At 40.1% G+C, this 17114-nt stretch overlaps 1 protein-coding gene across 1 annotated transcript; it reads left to right on the top strand.

The window, feature by feature from the left end:
• The first annotated feature begins 969 nt into the window (after positions 1–969).
• LOC123987395 (protein SSUH2 homolog) lies at positions 970–15402 on the top strand. Its single transcript, XM_046076228.1, has 13 exons — positions 970–1088; positions 2996–3073; positions 3947–4027; positions 4108–4183; positions 4496–4625; positions 6584–6644; positions 7091–7212; positions 8356–8418; positions 8600–8679; positions 9826–9918; positions 12154–12259; positions 12733–12840; positions 15044–15402. Exons 1-13 carry the CDS (start codon positions 1076–1078, stop codon positions 15182–15184), a joined length of 1152 nt encoding a protein of 383 aa, XP_045932184.1. The 5' UTR covers positions 970–1075; the 3' UTR covers positions 15185–15402.
• Positions 15403–17114: the final 1712 nt, after the last annotated feature.

Raw genomic sequence — 17114 nt, 5'->3', positions numbered from 1 at the left:
CTTATTGATGCACCTAGCAGACCCTCAACCTGTCTTAAACACTTTGTATAAATAATATTAATTCTGTCTGAATAACTGGAAGAACAAAGGGACCTTCATCATGGCTGCCTGCTGGGGCTGATGTGAGATGCTTCCTGTTGATCTAAGTAATATTTACCCTTCAGAGACACAAACCGTCTGAACATGTATGACACGTAGAGAGCAGCTCTGGGCCTGTTGAACTGATGTTGAGGATCAGTCTGACATTTCCTAAATAGTCGTGTTGTCTGTCAGAGTCAGATCCGAATCGGAAATACTTTATTGATCCCCAAGAGGAAATTCTTTTGTCACAGTTGCACACTTGAGGAACAGAAATAATAATAAATAGTAGATCTGTTTCAAACCTGCCAACATGGCCATCAGGACAGGACTTCAGAGAATCTGCAGAACCTGCTGCTAAAACCACAGTGTCTCCTTTTCACAATACTGTTTGTACAACTGTCCAAGAAATAACACATGTAGGTATTCATGTTTTTTTGTCCTCTTAAAATCTGCTCAACGCTGTAATCCAATTAATTTCAGATGGGGCTTGATCCTGCAGACCAGTGGCATCTTGCTGTATTTTACTTAGGTTATGAATGTTGTTTTTGAAATGATTAAGTGTTACACGTCTTTTATGGGCTACATTTTGTGTTTTCTGTGTAAATAACAAATTGACAGCATTGTTATTTTGTATAATGTAACCTCCTAGTTGTAGGTGGGGCTCTCATGTTTTCTGTAGCCTTTTTTGCCCAATGAAAAATGCTGTAATAAATAAATAAATTAATTAATTAATAAAGACTTGGGTGAATATACTGTGCATGCTAAAATGCTAAATATGAGGACTTAAAATAATGTGTTACAATTCCATTTTATACTTGAAATGTGATCACGGTACTTACTTAATTTTGAAGCTTACCGGATGTTTCATTGTTGCTGTTGCTGTGGACTCTTGCTGCAGGAGCACATAGGGGAGGAACTGTATGGGTGTGGTTACGACTATACAACCCTCAATGAATTGAAACATTCCTCAGCAGTGTGATCAAACAGCGGCAGAATGAACAGCGCAGGTAGGAACTGAAACACACGACAGGACAAAACATTACACGGGTCACCAAACTGGCTAAAACAACAAGCTGCACTCACATATAGGACACAAGCCGCGTCCTGCAATCAAAAGTGGGGTTCGCATTCTTCAACACAGTTCAAATCTGAAAGCAAGGGCGCAGGTTCGTTTTAAAATTGGAGGGGAGACGTGAAACGGATGGTTTTCTTCCAGAAAAGTATGAGCGTTAAGTAGGCCTACTAAATTTCCTGCATTGTGGTACTTTTTGTACGCCAATTTCTGCTTTTTCTGCATTAATTTATGGTGGAAGTGGCTTTATTTATGTAAAGGTTAAAACAAAATTCAGGTGACGATTCGAAATGTAAAAATGAAATGGAATATAGCGTACTAAGGCTCTCTCTGGCTCTTTCACAATCTCAGACCGTCTGAGGAGCCTTTTAGGAGTGTATGAGACAAGGAACTGCAAAACTGAAACAAACTGAAAAACCTTCTGATCGGCATTAATCTCGCCACAAATCTATACCCTACTAATTTTAACTTGATTGATTTTTAGATCTCTTTTTTTTTTTTTTTCTAAATGGGTTCTCCTACTCAGTCATATTTGACAGACTACAATTCTACCTTTTGGTTTTTGTTCTTGCTAACTTGCGTCTGTCAGTCGTTTGTGTAGGAAACATTGTTTAATAAAATGTGGAAAACTTGCCAAAGTGTCCCTTAACATCCCCCAAAGGAGCATGGGAGGCTGTTTTCCCCGGACTGTTACCATGATTATTTATCTCTAATAATAAATAAAAGTAGGCCTAAGTTTTAATAAACTAAACTAACTTAAATTAAATACCAACACACATTAAACATTTGGCGCAAATACAATCCAAAACACCATTCAGTCCAGATTTTTCATTAAAATTTAGTTAAAGAGTCATGAGTTGTTGTTGTCTTTCAGAAGCGATTCATTGATTTCATTTTCAATGGGTTTGTTGATCGATCACTAATGTGATATTTGTACAGATCCATTACATTTCTCAAAGTCCATGTGGTGTCACCAGATTGATTAGGCTGAATCTTCCCCTGGACTGTCTCCCTATAGTGACTGACTGTGCAAAGTAGATCTGTATTCAAATAGACAAAAATAAAGAGGAATAATATGAAGAACAAATTTTAGGTTAATTTTACACAAAAGAAAGTAAGAACCACAAAAGAAAAAGTTACAATGCAGTAGGCTAAGCATGAACATGGGATTAAAAGTGGAACATGAGAGAACTAATATGGCGCAAAATGTTGACACTGAAATTAATAAAAATGTAGTGATCTTCTCCAATTTTTCCATTTTCTTATGAAATCCTTTTCTACATCCCACTCTGTCCACCTCCTTGTTTCTTTATTTACTTTTCTATTTTCTCCTTTCCATTCCTACCGCCTTGTTACCTTTTTTACCTCTTCCTCTTCTTCTCTACCTTTTTTTCCCCCCCTCCTCCAATCCTTCTGTCTCCTTTCCCTCCTTACCTCTTCTTCTCTCCTCCCTTTTTCTTGCTACCTTAACCTCTGATTCTTTACTCCCTCTTTTCCTTTCCTACCTTCTCTTCTTCTCCATTTTCTCATTTACTTCTTTACCTTCTCCTTTCCTTTCATACCTCTACATTCCTTTCTTAGCTCCTCCTTTACTTCTCTATGTCCTCCTTTACCTTTCCTGCCTCGTCTTCTCCTTCTCTCTCTCCGCCTCTCCTTTACTATCACTTAGTAGCCTGATTTAAACCTCCTAAACTGTCAAACTGTGCACTCAGGGCTCTAGTAAACAAGGAATGAAAATGAAAAAGTTGATCATTCTCTGTAGCTTCAATCTTGTCCTGAACTCTGAAGTATCAACAGAAAAGCTTTCTGATGATCTGAACTGTTTCCTGTTGTTTATTCCAGTTGCATATCCCCCTGTCAACGCTCCTGCGGCCAACATGTTCAGCGCGCCTGGCTATGAAGGCACAGTGGCAGGAGGAGGTAAAAAGAGTCAAACCCACATCTTTTCACTTGACGGTTCAGTGTGTAGGTTTTAGTGGTAAGGGTTGCGAATTCTAACCTACGGCCCAGTCACTACTCACCCCTCCCTTTGCAAGTGCGGAGGAAAAACAACAGTGGCCAAAACGCTCTGTTGACTCGTCCAAATTTCACTTCTGTTCTTACTTCTAATAAACCAGGCGACTAATTCTACTACTTCTTGTACTTCTTCTTTTTCTTCTTGGTACGTATTCAACATAGTGAAGAAATGCACTCTGTAGAACAGTTTGTCCGTTTGGGCTACGGTAGAAACTTGGCAGCGCAACATGGCTAATTCCATGTAAGGGGTCCCGCGGTGTACAGTATGTAGATAGAAGTGGCTCATTCTAAGGCAATAAAGACATAACTGTTAATCTTTATCCCACCCGTTTTGTCTTCTCTTTTCCATTCCTATCCCCTTGTTTCCTTTTCTACTCTCCTCTTTTTCTCTTCTGTGTTCTTTCCTTTCTCCTCCTCCCCTTTTCCATCTCCTTTCCTTCTCTACAGCCACCTCTCCTTCTCTTCTCCTTTCTTTTCCTTCCCCTCCACTTCTTTTCTTCCTCCTTTCCATTCCTACCTCCTCCTTTCCTTCTCTACTTCCTGCTATACCTTCTTTCCTTTTGTAACATTTCTTTACTTCTCTACCTCCTCCTCTCCTTTACTATCACTTAATAGTCTGATTAGACCTCCTAAACTGTGCACTCAGGGCTCTCGTTAACCAGGAAATGAAAATTATAAAGTTGATCGTTCTCTGTAGCTTTAATCTCAGCCTAAACTCTGAAGTATTAACAGAAAAGCTTTCTGATGATCTGAACTGTTTCCTGTTGTTTATTTCAGCTGCGTATCCCCCTCTCACCGCTCCTGCGGCTAACATGTTCGGCAACATGCCTGGCTATGAAGGCATTGTGGCAGGAGGAGGTAAGAAGAGTCAAACCCATAACCCTTAACTTAATATTCATGTTGTTGCAAATCCTTGAAGTATCCCGATGTTGTTGCAGGAGGATACCTGCCCCCTCCCATGCCAGTGGAGCCTGTGGCCCCACCCCAACCCGGCCCTGCACCTGAGGACTGGAGGTAAGACCTGGGGCGAGTTCAGCATAGCGAAACGTTTATTTCAGTGGAAAAGGTGGTGTCTTGAACACACCGTTGTGTACGCAATCGCACTGATTTACAAACTTATTGCAGCTTATTGGGTAACACCTCTGACACACCCACCAAACAGGAGAAAACATACCTTGAAGCCCGTTGTGCAATGTTGCAAGTAAACATGTGTCCAAAAATGTTGTCAAGCGGGATGCTCACGTTGCTTTGTGTTTGCTAGATGAGAAAAAGCTGCGTTCAGAGAACATTCTAGTGTAATTCATAATGTGATTTGTGTGTGTGTAGCATTCCCTCTCTGTCGGAGGATGTGGCTCGTGAGGCGTTCGGGAGCTTTGTGTCATCTCACTGCTGCTACAGTAGTGGTCCTGTCGAAGATGGAGTCATCACCAGCATGGAGCCGTTCAACACCTACAGGGTGATCTAATGTTCACACTCTTTATGATACTGTTAACTGCCTGTGTTGTTTTTGTCACTTAAGGATAATCTAGTCCTGTTCTGTATGGCTGATACCATCAGCTGATCTAATCATTTATGCTAATTTCTATGCATAGAATACAATTTATCATTTTCCTGTGTGATGAGACACTAAGCTCACAAGATCAAGATGAGAAGATATTTTAACACTATTTTTTTTTTAAAGAAATTTTTGATGCTGAATTATATGAAAATTGTTTTATTTATGTAAAGGGAAACACAAAAGTCAGGTGGCCGGTGACATTTCAAAATATAAAACTATAACAGAATATAATGCAGCTCTCAGGCATGCTGTGCTGCTTTCAGATTCAGTTTTCGACTCGCGTGTAGATGTGATTTAGTCTTTTCTCATCTTTGTGTCTTTTGTTCGGGGAAGTAACATCTTTGAAAGTGCACTGTTTTACGTCAAAGATAAATTATTTCATTTTGATTTAGTTATAAACTCCTGGACTCTAATAGCTCTTGTATTTCAGCAGGTTTTCTGCTCATGTTCAAAACTTTCTGCACATTCAGAATCTATCAGTCATATCTGTGATTTCTGACATGTTAAGAAAAAAGCTGAAATATTACATCATCATTTCAAGAGAATTCACAATATTTTATAAGTCTACTTGCCCTATACTCTGCTGTGCATTACATTATTGTTCCGCTGGTAGTATCCCCTTCAGACTGTCTGACAGACACAGAATCCCGTGGGACTGCATGTTAGATGCCCAGCAAGGAGGTGGAAAACTAAACTGAAAACACTTGCGATCGGGCAGCAATCTCATCACAAATCCACACATTAACTTAAGCACCTCTGATAAAGTGCAGCTCACAGTCCCACACAGAGCAAGGTTGGGCATCAGATTCTAGATGTTTATATGGCAGAACTCTTCCAAGTTATGTTACCACTCGGTCACACCTGTCTGGACTCAAAGCGTCATACCCGGGGGACATGAAGCATCAACCTCGTTATTAAAATGACAAACCTGTTGACTCGCTTGCCTCTCCGTGCTCTATATATATAAAGGACTGAATTTGTCCATACAGAGACAAAGGACAGTTTGAAGAAGCTTCTGATCAGAGTCTGATAGTATGACAGCAATTCACACCAGTTTATAAACACTTTAATTATGTGACACATTAACATGTGAACAAACCATAATGGTATAAATGTCTGAAAAGACTGATGAAATATCTAGATACTTGAAACAGTAAATCCACTTCACACTGTTCTGTTTGACCTGTCTGCATGTGTTTCAGACACTATCTATTTTAATCAATCCGGCTCACATTTCACTTGTGCTCTGTGTGCATAGCCATGCCTGAATCTGCTGCTCTGCTACTTTCACTATGCAGTCAGTGTAGACATTGTGTTAGACCAAGGGTTTTCAAAGTCTGACTCCAGTCTAAATAAAGAAATCTGCACCCCTCAACAGGCCTTTACAACCCCCATCCCTTATTATTACTTGTCTTACTCATATTTTAAGTGTTAATCAGGCTCTAAGTTTTGGCTCTCCAGTTCTCATAACGCTTTCCCAAAGAGTCAGTTAGCTGTGTGCTAAAACTTTAATTTTAAAAGTTATGTTTGCAGTGTACTCTTGGATGTACAGACAACTATCACCTTAACTTTCAGTCATACAGAGCAGCAAACTGCATGATTCAAATCAAGTCATCTCTAATGAATATTGACTCATTGTGATCAGCAGCTGATTGAGTGGCGCATCCTTCTTCTTCCGGTTTTAATTTAAAAATAAATTACTGTAATTATTACTAATGACTGGTTCTGTTAATTTATCTTTGTGATTATTTTTTACTTCTATTATAAATATGTTATTTTCACTATTTGTGTTGTCTCTGTCATGTTAACACTGCAGCTGTAGTGTCTCTTGTTGAAGTGTGTTTTCTGTTCCGCAGTATCGGTTGGAGACGTTCACTGAGTCCAGGTCAACTGAATGTGCCGAGAAACCTCATGAAGGTACACACATACATGTTTGTCCACACTGAACTTAATTCTGAGCTTTAAAGGTCCACTGAATAGTTATCATTGCTTTTTTTTAATGTTATCGCATTCTTGTAAGTTTAGTTCAGTCCAACGGGTTTCATCAGTTATGGAAAGAAAGCGAGACAGACTGCAAAAAAACAACAAAAAAACACAGGGACCTACACTTCCCATAATGCAGTTTTTGCATGTCTTTGATTAGACCCTCTCTGAACCCATGTCTTTCAAACTTCACACATCTAATTTTTAATGTAGGCTTTGTTGTTATAAATCTAAAGTGTCCAAACCCAAGATGAGATTACCTTGATTATCTGGATGAATCACTATTGCAGCAGGTTTCAGGTGGATGTTGACAGCTTTTTGATTGACAGGTGTGATGTCTTGGGTTTTTTTTTTTTTTTGTGTGTGTGCGCGACTGACAGGTGAGCCGGCTGACTTCTACACCCAGCCCGCCCCCCGGCCCTGGGAGGTCCAAGCCACGGCTCCCAGCCTCTTCACCAATCACACGGAGGAGATCCGCGTGCCCTTCACCTCCTCCATCAAGGTGATTGATTAACTGGAGATGTTTGTCTAAAACTCTTTTATGGTTACCTGTTGGACAGGTCCTTGAAAAAGTTTTAGTGGTCTCTGAGGAAGTTCTTGGGATTCTTGAGGACGCCCAAGGATTCACTGAAAAGGTTTTACAGGCCTTTAAAGAGGTCCCAGGGGTCCTTATGGAAATTCCATGGGTCCTGGACCAGGTTCATATTGTCAATGAGGTGGATTAACAGGTCCTTGAAGAGCTTTCATTGGTTGTTGAGGGGTTCCAGAAGTTCTCAAATATGTTTTATGAAAAGGTTTCAAGGGTCCTTTCATGGTTTCTTTGATGGTGTCCAGGAGTCATTGAGAAAGTTCAAATGGTGCTTGGGGAGGTTGCATAGGTCACTGAAAACTTCCAAGGCTCCTTGTATAGGAACCAGAAGGCATTAGAGCTGTGCCAGACCTTTTTGAAGATCTTACAGCGGCAGAGCTTCCACGGGGTCCTTGAGGAGGTAACTGGCGTCTTTTGAGGTCTTTTCGTTCTAGGGGTCCTGTGAGTTAGCTGTTAAGATGTAGACTCTGTTCAAAACAGAAGGCAGAAGTCCTGTTGCCTCATTGCCATAATAGATGGGTGCCTCAGAAGACATAACTTTTTGAGTTAAGGCAGTCTGTTTTGAACAGCATTTTAGGGCAACGTGTGGAGCATCAGGAGCACTACATCTTGCTTTTCCTCTGGCTGTCAGTCACTAGCCTTAGCGCCCAGCTAGCTATTGAGAAGGCAAGTGGCTAACAGACGCCTCAGAAATCATACCAAACAAACCTGGGCGAAAGGCAGGGTACACCCTGGACAGGTCGCCAGTCCATCGCAGGGCCACACAACAACCACACATAGACAAACTAGTCTATGTATTTGGAGGAAGATGGTGGGAGAAAGCCGGAGAATGAGGGGAGAACATGCAAACTCCACACAGCCGGGGCAACCGGGGGTTTGAACCCACAACCTTCTACGCTGTTCCGCCCTGGTTACAGTCACAATCTAATAAAATAGTTCAGTGATGGGTTCTCGCTAACTTTTCAGAGATTCTGATGTGGAGCATTCTGTCAGCTTCAGTCTGTGTCGGTGCAACAGGTACCGGTATTTCAATTGTGTGTGTATGTGTTTTTGCAGGAATGCAACAGCTGCCATGCCTCTGGGACAATGCAGTGTGACAAGTGTCATGGAAATGGAAATGTAAGTCTTTCAGTCAATTAATCAATCGGTAATAATAAACGACATAATTGTAGTTTATACAACATTAAAGACAGCAAAAGTTTGATGTAAAAGTATAAGCTGAGGATATAGTAGATATAAAAAGTTATTTAATGTGGATTTACAATGGTGTGTGTGTGTGTGTGTCTGTCTGTCTGTGTAGCAACCGTGCTGGGTCTGTAACGGCTCAGGGATGAAGAGTGATGAGCGCTGCACTACCTGTAATGCTACTGGCAAAACAAGGTCCTGCTGGGTGGGGAGGGGTGGTGGTGATAGGGGGGCGGAGTCCTGGTGCTCCAGGGCAGTGACCCAACCTTTTTGTCTTGTGACCCCCTTAAATCAAAGTCTGCTCATGTCCTCAGGTGACATTCCATTGTAGATTTTTCTGATTTGAATATGTCTTAGAGGCCTGAATATGTAAAACTTAGGAGTTTAAAGCTGTAATCCTTAAGTTTTCAGTCCTAGTTGATTCGGTGACTATGTAACTGCTTCACAGTTAAACCCAGTTGAACACTTTTATTGTGAAGGATCAATAGTAGCATGTTGGGTTTGCATTAGCAGTAACTTCATATGTCTGAAGAGGAGTGAAAAGTAAACTGTGATGGCTGATATTAGTGTGATAAAATGAACAGTTAAAACTACAAGACGTATTGCAGAATATAAATACATTAAATGTCTATTGCTGAAAAAAACTATACTATAAATAGTAATAAAATGGCGTTTGATTTCATGAAAATCACAAGGATAGTTGTCCCACATTCAATTCTAATTGGGAAGTTTGTTGCATGCCATGTCCCATCTCTTTCCCGGTATTTCCTGTCAGCTCTCCACTGCTTAATAGAAAAAGACAAAAATTCCCCCCCCCAAAAAGGACCAAATGTTTCTTTTTTGCATGTTTGACCTGTTTACTACAGCTCCAGATACAGCTTTGAAATTACTCTGCAGTGATACATTCAAGAACTAAAGTCTCACAAAGATGAGTTCTGTTGTCAGAACATCAAACCTAGAAGACAAAAGACAACCTGGTGATAAAAAAAAAATTACATAACATTATTTTAATAACATAAAAGACAACGCGACAGTAACTTAATTTGGAAATATATATACAGCTTCCTAAAGCTGGTTTTTAATAATAGGAATCACTGAATTAGTGACCATCTGCAAAAGAGGAAATCAAAATTTTAAATTGATCAATAGTTTGAAAAATGTTCAGCAGGAAGTTAACAGCATTCAGAGTTAATGAAGAAGAACATGAAAACTAGCAGCATGGCCCTTTAAATTACACTGCTCAGTCAGTACATGTGGATCAGATAACTGAAGAATGTGAGGCATGTGGTCACATGTCTGACTGTGTGTGTGTTGTGTGTGTGTGTGTGTGTGTGTGTGTAGGTGTACAGAGTGCGATGGTCAGGGAAAGAAGAAATGTCAAACCTGTAAAGGAAAACGACAACTGCTGAGCTACATCAAACTCAAAGTGGAGTGGTAAGTACTGTTACTACAACTGTTCCAAGGGTGTTGAACAAGTTCCTGTTCATTTCAGCGGTCCTTGAGGAGGTTCTTTGGTTTCCTTTGAGGGTTTCCAAGAGTCACTAGGAAGGTTCAGATGCTTCTTGAAGATGTTTGGGAGGGCACTGAAAAGCTTTCATGGTGTTTGAGGGGTACCAAAAGGTCCTCGAGTAGCCTTAAAGAGCTTCTAGGGGTCGTTGGTGGTTTCAGAAGATGTTTCATCCTTGTAGCTGTGCCACTGGGTTCGTGAGAAGTTTTAAAAGGGGCATGGAGACCTTTTGAGGAAATTCCAGAAGTCCTTGAGGAGGTTCCCTCAGTTCTTGATATTTTAGTGGTCCTGTAAGATGTTCCATTGGTCCTTAAGGTTTCTGAGATCAGGTTCAAATGGTCCCTGAGGATGTTCCAGAGTTCCATGAAGAGATTCCCTGAGATGTTAGGAATATGTTCCTTGAGGAAGGTCCATGGGGCAATAAAAAGCTCCAACTGAATTTCTGGGTGTAATAGAGGTTCTGGGATCCTTGATTGGTTTCCAGTGGTATTGGAGAAGTTTCAAATGGTCCTTGAGGAGGGTCCAGAAGTCCTTGAGAAGGTTCCCTGAGTCCTCAAATATTCCAGAAGTCTTTGAAGATGGTCCTTGAGAATGTTCTAGAGCTGTTACTGACATTAAAGATCTGATCCAGTGACTTGGGGCTGAAGAGCTGAAAGCAGCAAACACTGAACCAGTTTTCAGCAAACAATAACTTATGACATTAAAATATATTTGAAAGATGATTTAATCATGTTGAAATCATGCTGTAATGTGGTTTCATATTACAGTGGAAACCTCTTACAATGAAAACATCTGTCTGTATCAAATATCTCTATAAGCAGATGTTTTATTATAACCAAATATTTTCTTTATCTTTATTTCTCATGCAGATTACCATTTGACATTTATTGAATATAAAGTAATGAAACCGATAGCTGAATTTAATTGACTGTTTCAAATACAGTACAACTTTTTCAAATGCTTTTCAGATTACTGTACAAATTAAATTACTATACTGTGTATTGTTCAAATACGCTACACAGTAATACAGTACTGTACGTACAATTTAGCTTACTGTAGTTCAAATTATGATTAGGCTACAGCCTTAAACATTATTGTGCTGTTAAAATTAGTAGTGCACAAAGGCCCCAGGTTGAACCCAGAACTGTACAGGGACACCCCAGGGCTGCGTACCTATGCTGTACACCCTCTTCACCTATGTATGCGAGACCAACACCAGGATTATAAAGTTTATGGATGACACCACTGTCATTGGACTGATCACTGGAGGAGAAGAGACAGCCTATAGAAGAGGAGGTGGCTGGACTGTTGGCATGGTTTCAAGAAAATAACATCTCCTTAAATTTAGACAAGACCAAGGAGATGATGATGATTGATCCTAGAAGGAGGAGTAAGGAGCAGCACATGCCTACATACATGTGCTGGTCATATAATTAGAATATCATCAAAAAGTTGATTTATTTCAGTAATTCCATTCAAAAAGTGAAACCTGTATAATGTGTACATTCATTCCACACAGACTGATGAATTTCAAGTGTTCATTCCTTTTAATTTTGGTGTTTATAACTGACAACTAATGGAAACCCCAAAATCAGTATCTCAGAAAATTAGAATATTGTGAAAAGGTTCAATATTGAAGACACCTGGTGCCACACTCTAATCAGCTAATTAACTCAAAACACCTGCAAAGGCCTTTAAATCATGGGGAAGACTGCTGACTTGACAGCTGTCCAAAAGACGACCATTGACACCTTGCACAAGGAGGGCAAGACACAAAAGGTCATTGCTAAAGAGGTTGGCTGTTCACAGAGCTCAACTTTTAGATGATATTCTAATTATGACCAGCACCTGTACATTGGTGAAACAGTGGTAGAGAGGGTGAGGACCTTTAAATTCCTCGGCACCCACATCTACAAGGATCTCCCCTGGTCTCACAATATCCAGCAGCTTCTGAAGAAAGCACAACAGAGACTGTACTTCTTAAAGGCTGAGGAAATTTGGCATGTCAACCAAAATCCTTCTGCAGATGCACAGTTGAAAGCATGATCACCAACTCAATCGTGACGCTTTGGTGGTAGAAAGATGATCCAGCGTGATGTGAATTAAAGTTAGTACAAATGCATGTACTATACATGGTTTCACAACATGAATTTTGTGTTTAGGACTAACCATGTGGAGGACCAGCTGGTGGAGCAGAAATCTGGTCTGAAGGCCAATGATCTTCACTCAGTTAGCGGGAAGGAGCTGTTTAAGAACAGCCAGTACCTGGTACACAAACACACAAAACTGCACTAATTAAATATACCCTCAGGGTTTTCCCTAGAAAATTAGGCAGGCTTCATCTAGTAAATACAGCATATTACTTAAAAAGTCCCCTCATTATTACACAAGTTTTGCAGTGTGATGTAGTTCCTTTGCTTGTTTTCCCTGAATCTTAATATGCCCCTTTTTTATATTTCACAAAGATAATTTCTTCCAGTGTTGGTGGAAGCACTCTTTATTTCAGGCGAGGTGGCTACCCTCCACTATAATATGCTGCAGTGTTTGGAAGTTGAGACAAAAACAAAACATACAGTGCAGTATTCGGTAAATCACCTCAAACTGGTGTTTTGGAGCTAAAAATGTAAAGTTTGTTCAGGTGGTACTAGAGAAAAGATCATGTGGTAATTAAAGGACTTTGCTAATGTAAGCTGTTTTATTGTCAGTACTGTGTGTAAGTCTCTGTGTATGTCTCTTCTTAGGTCTACCCGCTGCTCGGGTTCCCAAACCCGGCCATCTCTGCGGCCTCTGAGCGTCTGGTCAAAGAGCACCAAGGCAAATACGCCCAGTCCTCCAGGATCCTGCAGCAGGTAGGTCCGCAGACAGGTGTATGACCAACAGATCAAAACAAAGATGAAAAGACATCAGTATAGGTCATTCACTTAATGTAGCCTAAGTAATATGATGTGCATGGGACAGCTGTAAAATGGGCAAATCAAAGTGAGTGAGTCCAAATCTCTTGTCACCCAGTAAAGACGAGCTGTGTGCAAATGCCTGGATGCTGTGAGTGGCACAGGAAGTTTGAAAAAGATAACGTCTATGTGAGTGAGCAATGTCAGGCCTTAATGTTATAAATATGTGTATGTGTAGGTCTGCATAGTGTCCATAAATGTGTTCAGTAACATATTCCACAGGGATTATTTATGTGATCTGTTAGTGACAGTGAAACATATCAATTTGGTAAACAAAACCAGCTCTCATCTGATTCAGTAAACAGTTAGGCAGAAGACTGCAGCAGATATAAACTGAGTTAATGAGCACTTTGTTTCCATGGCATCCAGTATGCCAAATTCTATTAACTTATCCTCCGATCATTACCAGTTTGAGACTACTTTACAAAGAACATTTATGACTGCAGCTGCTATTAAGTTGCTTATTAGTTATTCTAATAATAACAAAAGTAAATTAATAATAATAAAGTAAATAAAAAATTCAGTAGTAAACTGTAAGTCAATGTCATTGCAGTGTCAGTCAAAATGTAAGAAGTGAAAGCAGTTGAAATGTCAGATGACGTACTGTGTAAGCACTGAAAACAGGGAAATCATTAGTTGAACTGTAACCAGGGTGTGAACTACGGGGCAGCCACGAGGAGCTTGGCTCCCCTTAATAAGACATTAGCTCCCCTAAAAGCATGATTTGTGACATTTTGGGGGGTCTCTAAAATATTTACAGCATTCTTTATTGCCATTCATTTCTATATCATCATGAATCCATGCGTAAAATCAGCGTCGGACTTCATCCAACCAGATTCGGTTCAATTTTATTTATATAGCGCCAAATCACAACAACAGTTATCTCACAGCGCTTTTCATAAAAGAGCATGTCTAGACCGTACTCTATGATGTTATTTACAGAAGCCCAACAATTCCCACCAAGAGCAAGCACTAGGCGACAGAGGCAAGGAAAAACTTCCTTTTAAGAGGCAGAAACCTCGAGCAGAACCATGGCTCAGGGTGGGTGGCCATCTGCCTCGACCGGTTGGGGTGAAGGAGAGAGAGGGAGAGGAAGAGGGCAGGAGAGGAACAGAGAGAAAAAGAGAGGGATGGAAGGAGAGAGAGAGGGAGGGAGGCAGCCTACACAATATACACACAGGGGTACAGACAGTAAAGGTGATGTTGCTATAGACTAAATGAAAAATGGTACAGATATTTATAGTAGTGTTAATGATAACAATCGTAATGTTAATGATTATAATAACAATAATAACAATAGGACTAGTAACAATAGTTGTAGCAGAGGGTGTCGAGCAGAAACACAGGAGCAGCAGGTAACTCACAGCCACAGATCCAGACTCCACAGCTCCAGAGCCAGAAAACCTGCAGGAAGTGATAGGAGGAGAGAGGAGAGGGACAAGAAAGCACAAGACCACCGGAAAGGGGAGAAGTTGTGTTAGTAACATGCAATAATGGGATGAGGTTGCATACAGAGGGAGAGAAGGTAGAGGAGAGAGGAGCTCAGTGCATCATAGGAAATCCCCCGGCAGTCTAGGCCTATAGCAGCATAACTAAGGGATGGTTCAGGACTAACCTGAGCCAGCCCTAACTATAAGCTTTCTCAAAGAGGAAAGTCTTGATGATGATGGAACAATCAACGACACAGCGGGCCGGTCGCTCCGCAGTGATCTCCTGTCCCTGTACGCTCCACCGCCCCATTCCCTCTCCAGGATGGGTTGTGTTGCTAGCACGATCAACATACTGTGAATGGTTCGTGATCGCTCCTTCTAGCTGGATGAATATTACGCATGATCCATTCACTACTGCAGCTGGTGGCTGTTGTGTGAAGTGTAATTGTAGTAAAATGGCTACATATGGCTGAAGCCTGTGCGTTGCTGAACTTTCAACAGCAAAGCAAGCTATTTCCCCCTGCCTCCAGTCTTTATAATAAGCATGTCCTGACTCCAGCTACTGAACTCAGACATGAGATTGATATCCATATGAACACATCACTGTCAGAAAAAAAGAGAATAAGTTTATTTCACAAAATGTTGAACTTTAACATTTCTCTCTCTCACAGAGGCAGACAGTCGAGTTGATCCCCATCACTAAGGTGAACTATAAGTGGAAAGGCAACTCTCACGTCTACTTCGTTTACGGCAACGAGCGCCGAGTCAATGCCGACGATTACCCAGCAACCTGCTGCTGTGTCATCCTGTAAACACACACAATTCCGACTGAACAACTTTTAACCGATAACTGTATACATACCAGTATGTGCCATTTAACGTCCTCCGTATTGCATGGAAACCTCATGTCAAAAATATTGCTGTTCAGATGTCCTCCTGAAATCTGGCATCACGTTTAGTTAAATGAAATCTGTGAAAGACAGGAAAATATCAAATTGTCCCATCAAATTGACAAGCATAAGAAGAAGCATAGAAAGCAATAGAAACTAAAATTGAGATATAAGATCTATTTGACAAGAAAAACACTTTCCCCACAGGTGAATCCACTGATCGCAGTGATTCTATTTAAATTAACTGACTTTGTAATTCTAGCATGACAGGGGCCTTTAGTCTTTTCTTTTTGTTTAACAGTTTAATAAATGCCTCATGTTTTTATTACTGTGATGGCCTTAATTTTCCGGATATAAACATATCTCACAGTTGTCTAATCAAGCAAGTTAAAGGTAAATAATCTACCTGTTTGTCACATTCAGCTGTAGAATGACAACAAACCTCACAAAAGCGTTAAAACATTATCATAGCTCAAATTTTTTTTTCATCATGTCCTTATAACATTATATACAGTAAATGTAATTATTATTTTTCTTTTTCTGTCTCCTATTTCTTGATATGTAAGTCCACTAAAGCCCTTTTCACTTCTTCTCTGTTGCTGTGACTCTCAGCCAATCAGCTATCAGTCTGCAAAGCTGAGGCGCTGAAAGGCATTCTGGGGAGAAGGAAGTAAGGAATAATTGCTATTGTGGTCTGGAGAGTAAAAGAACTGACTTCTGCAGTAGCTAGGAACTGATGTCCGGTGAAAACATTTAATTTCAAATGTAATTCAAAAAGCTTTTAGCCTTATCAAAAGTCTAACAGCGTTAGCATTAGAACTTAGTAGAATTAAAAGTAGGTTACAGCCTTATTAATCTGGTCAAAGTCACACAGAGAAGTGTGTAGTCATAGATCTGATTTGACTTAGTTTTTGGGGTTTTTTTCTGTTTTATTGATCATCTGTGAGTCAGACTCCTGAAGCTGCTGGTTTTTCAGACAGAACAGCAGCTAACAGGACAGAGCTAACAAAGACACCTGAAACAACAACAATGCAGCATAAAACCAGGCTAGGGCTGTTTCCAGACCAAGTCTGAGACCAAGTATTTAAATATTTGTTGCATCATAACATTGTGCGATGGAAAAAAAAAAAAAAAAAAACTTCTGTCGGCCATTTTCACATAAAGGTTTTGCTAAAAAGATGGATTTTTATTAGTTTAGTTTTACATTAATGGAAACATGCCTGGTGTTGTGTTTATGGGTGTTTGGCTGTGCTGCTGGCATCAGCAGTTCACGTCCCTTTAAACTGCCGTCCTGTAGTACAGCAGAGCTCCTGTAGAGGTTGGACTGTGTGTTAAATGTTAAACAGACTCTGCTGCCACCTGCTTTCAGTACAAACAGTTTAATCCATGTTACTTATTGTTTATCTTCAGGGGTTGATTATTCCATTTGTTCTATTTTTTTCTATTCTCAGTGTAACACTTATTAGCAGTGGACTGTTTATTTGTCATACATTAGAGTATACCATGTATTCTCTCAAACTGAAGTGGTGCTGCAATGTAAATGCCTTTAAACAATACAGTGACTAACAAACACCTCTACTACTAACCTGATGGATGTGATGATATTACTACTCTGTTAGTACTTAGTGATATTCTGTTACAGTAGGTTAGATTGCATGTTAATCGTATGTTACTGTGAAAATAAACTCTGAAACTCACCTGCTTCTCTCACTTCTGTTTTACAACCACAAATGTGAAACATTCACTGTATGGAGCCCTGAAATTGACCAAATGTAGTAAAAGGTTATTGCACAAGTCTAAAGAATGCATTAATACAGCTGTTAAATTCAGAATTAAATTGCCTTTTATTTAT

The sequence above is a fragment of the Micropterus dolomieu genome, linkage group LG18 (genome assembly GCF_021292245.1).
Source record: "Micropterus dolomieu isolate WLL.071019.BEF.003 ecotype Adirondacks linkage group LG18, ASM2129224v1, whole genome shotgun sequence".
Taxonomy (NCBI): Eukaryota; Metazoa; Chordata; class Actinopteri; order Centrarchiformes; family Centrarchidae; genus Micropterus; species Micropterus dolomieu.
Note: the sequence above shows the minus strand (reverse complement) of the source record. Positions and strands in the feature narration are given on the sequence as shown.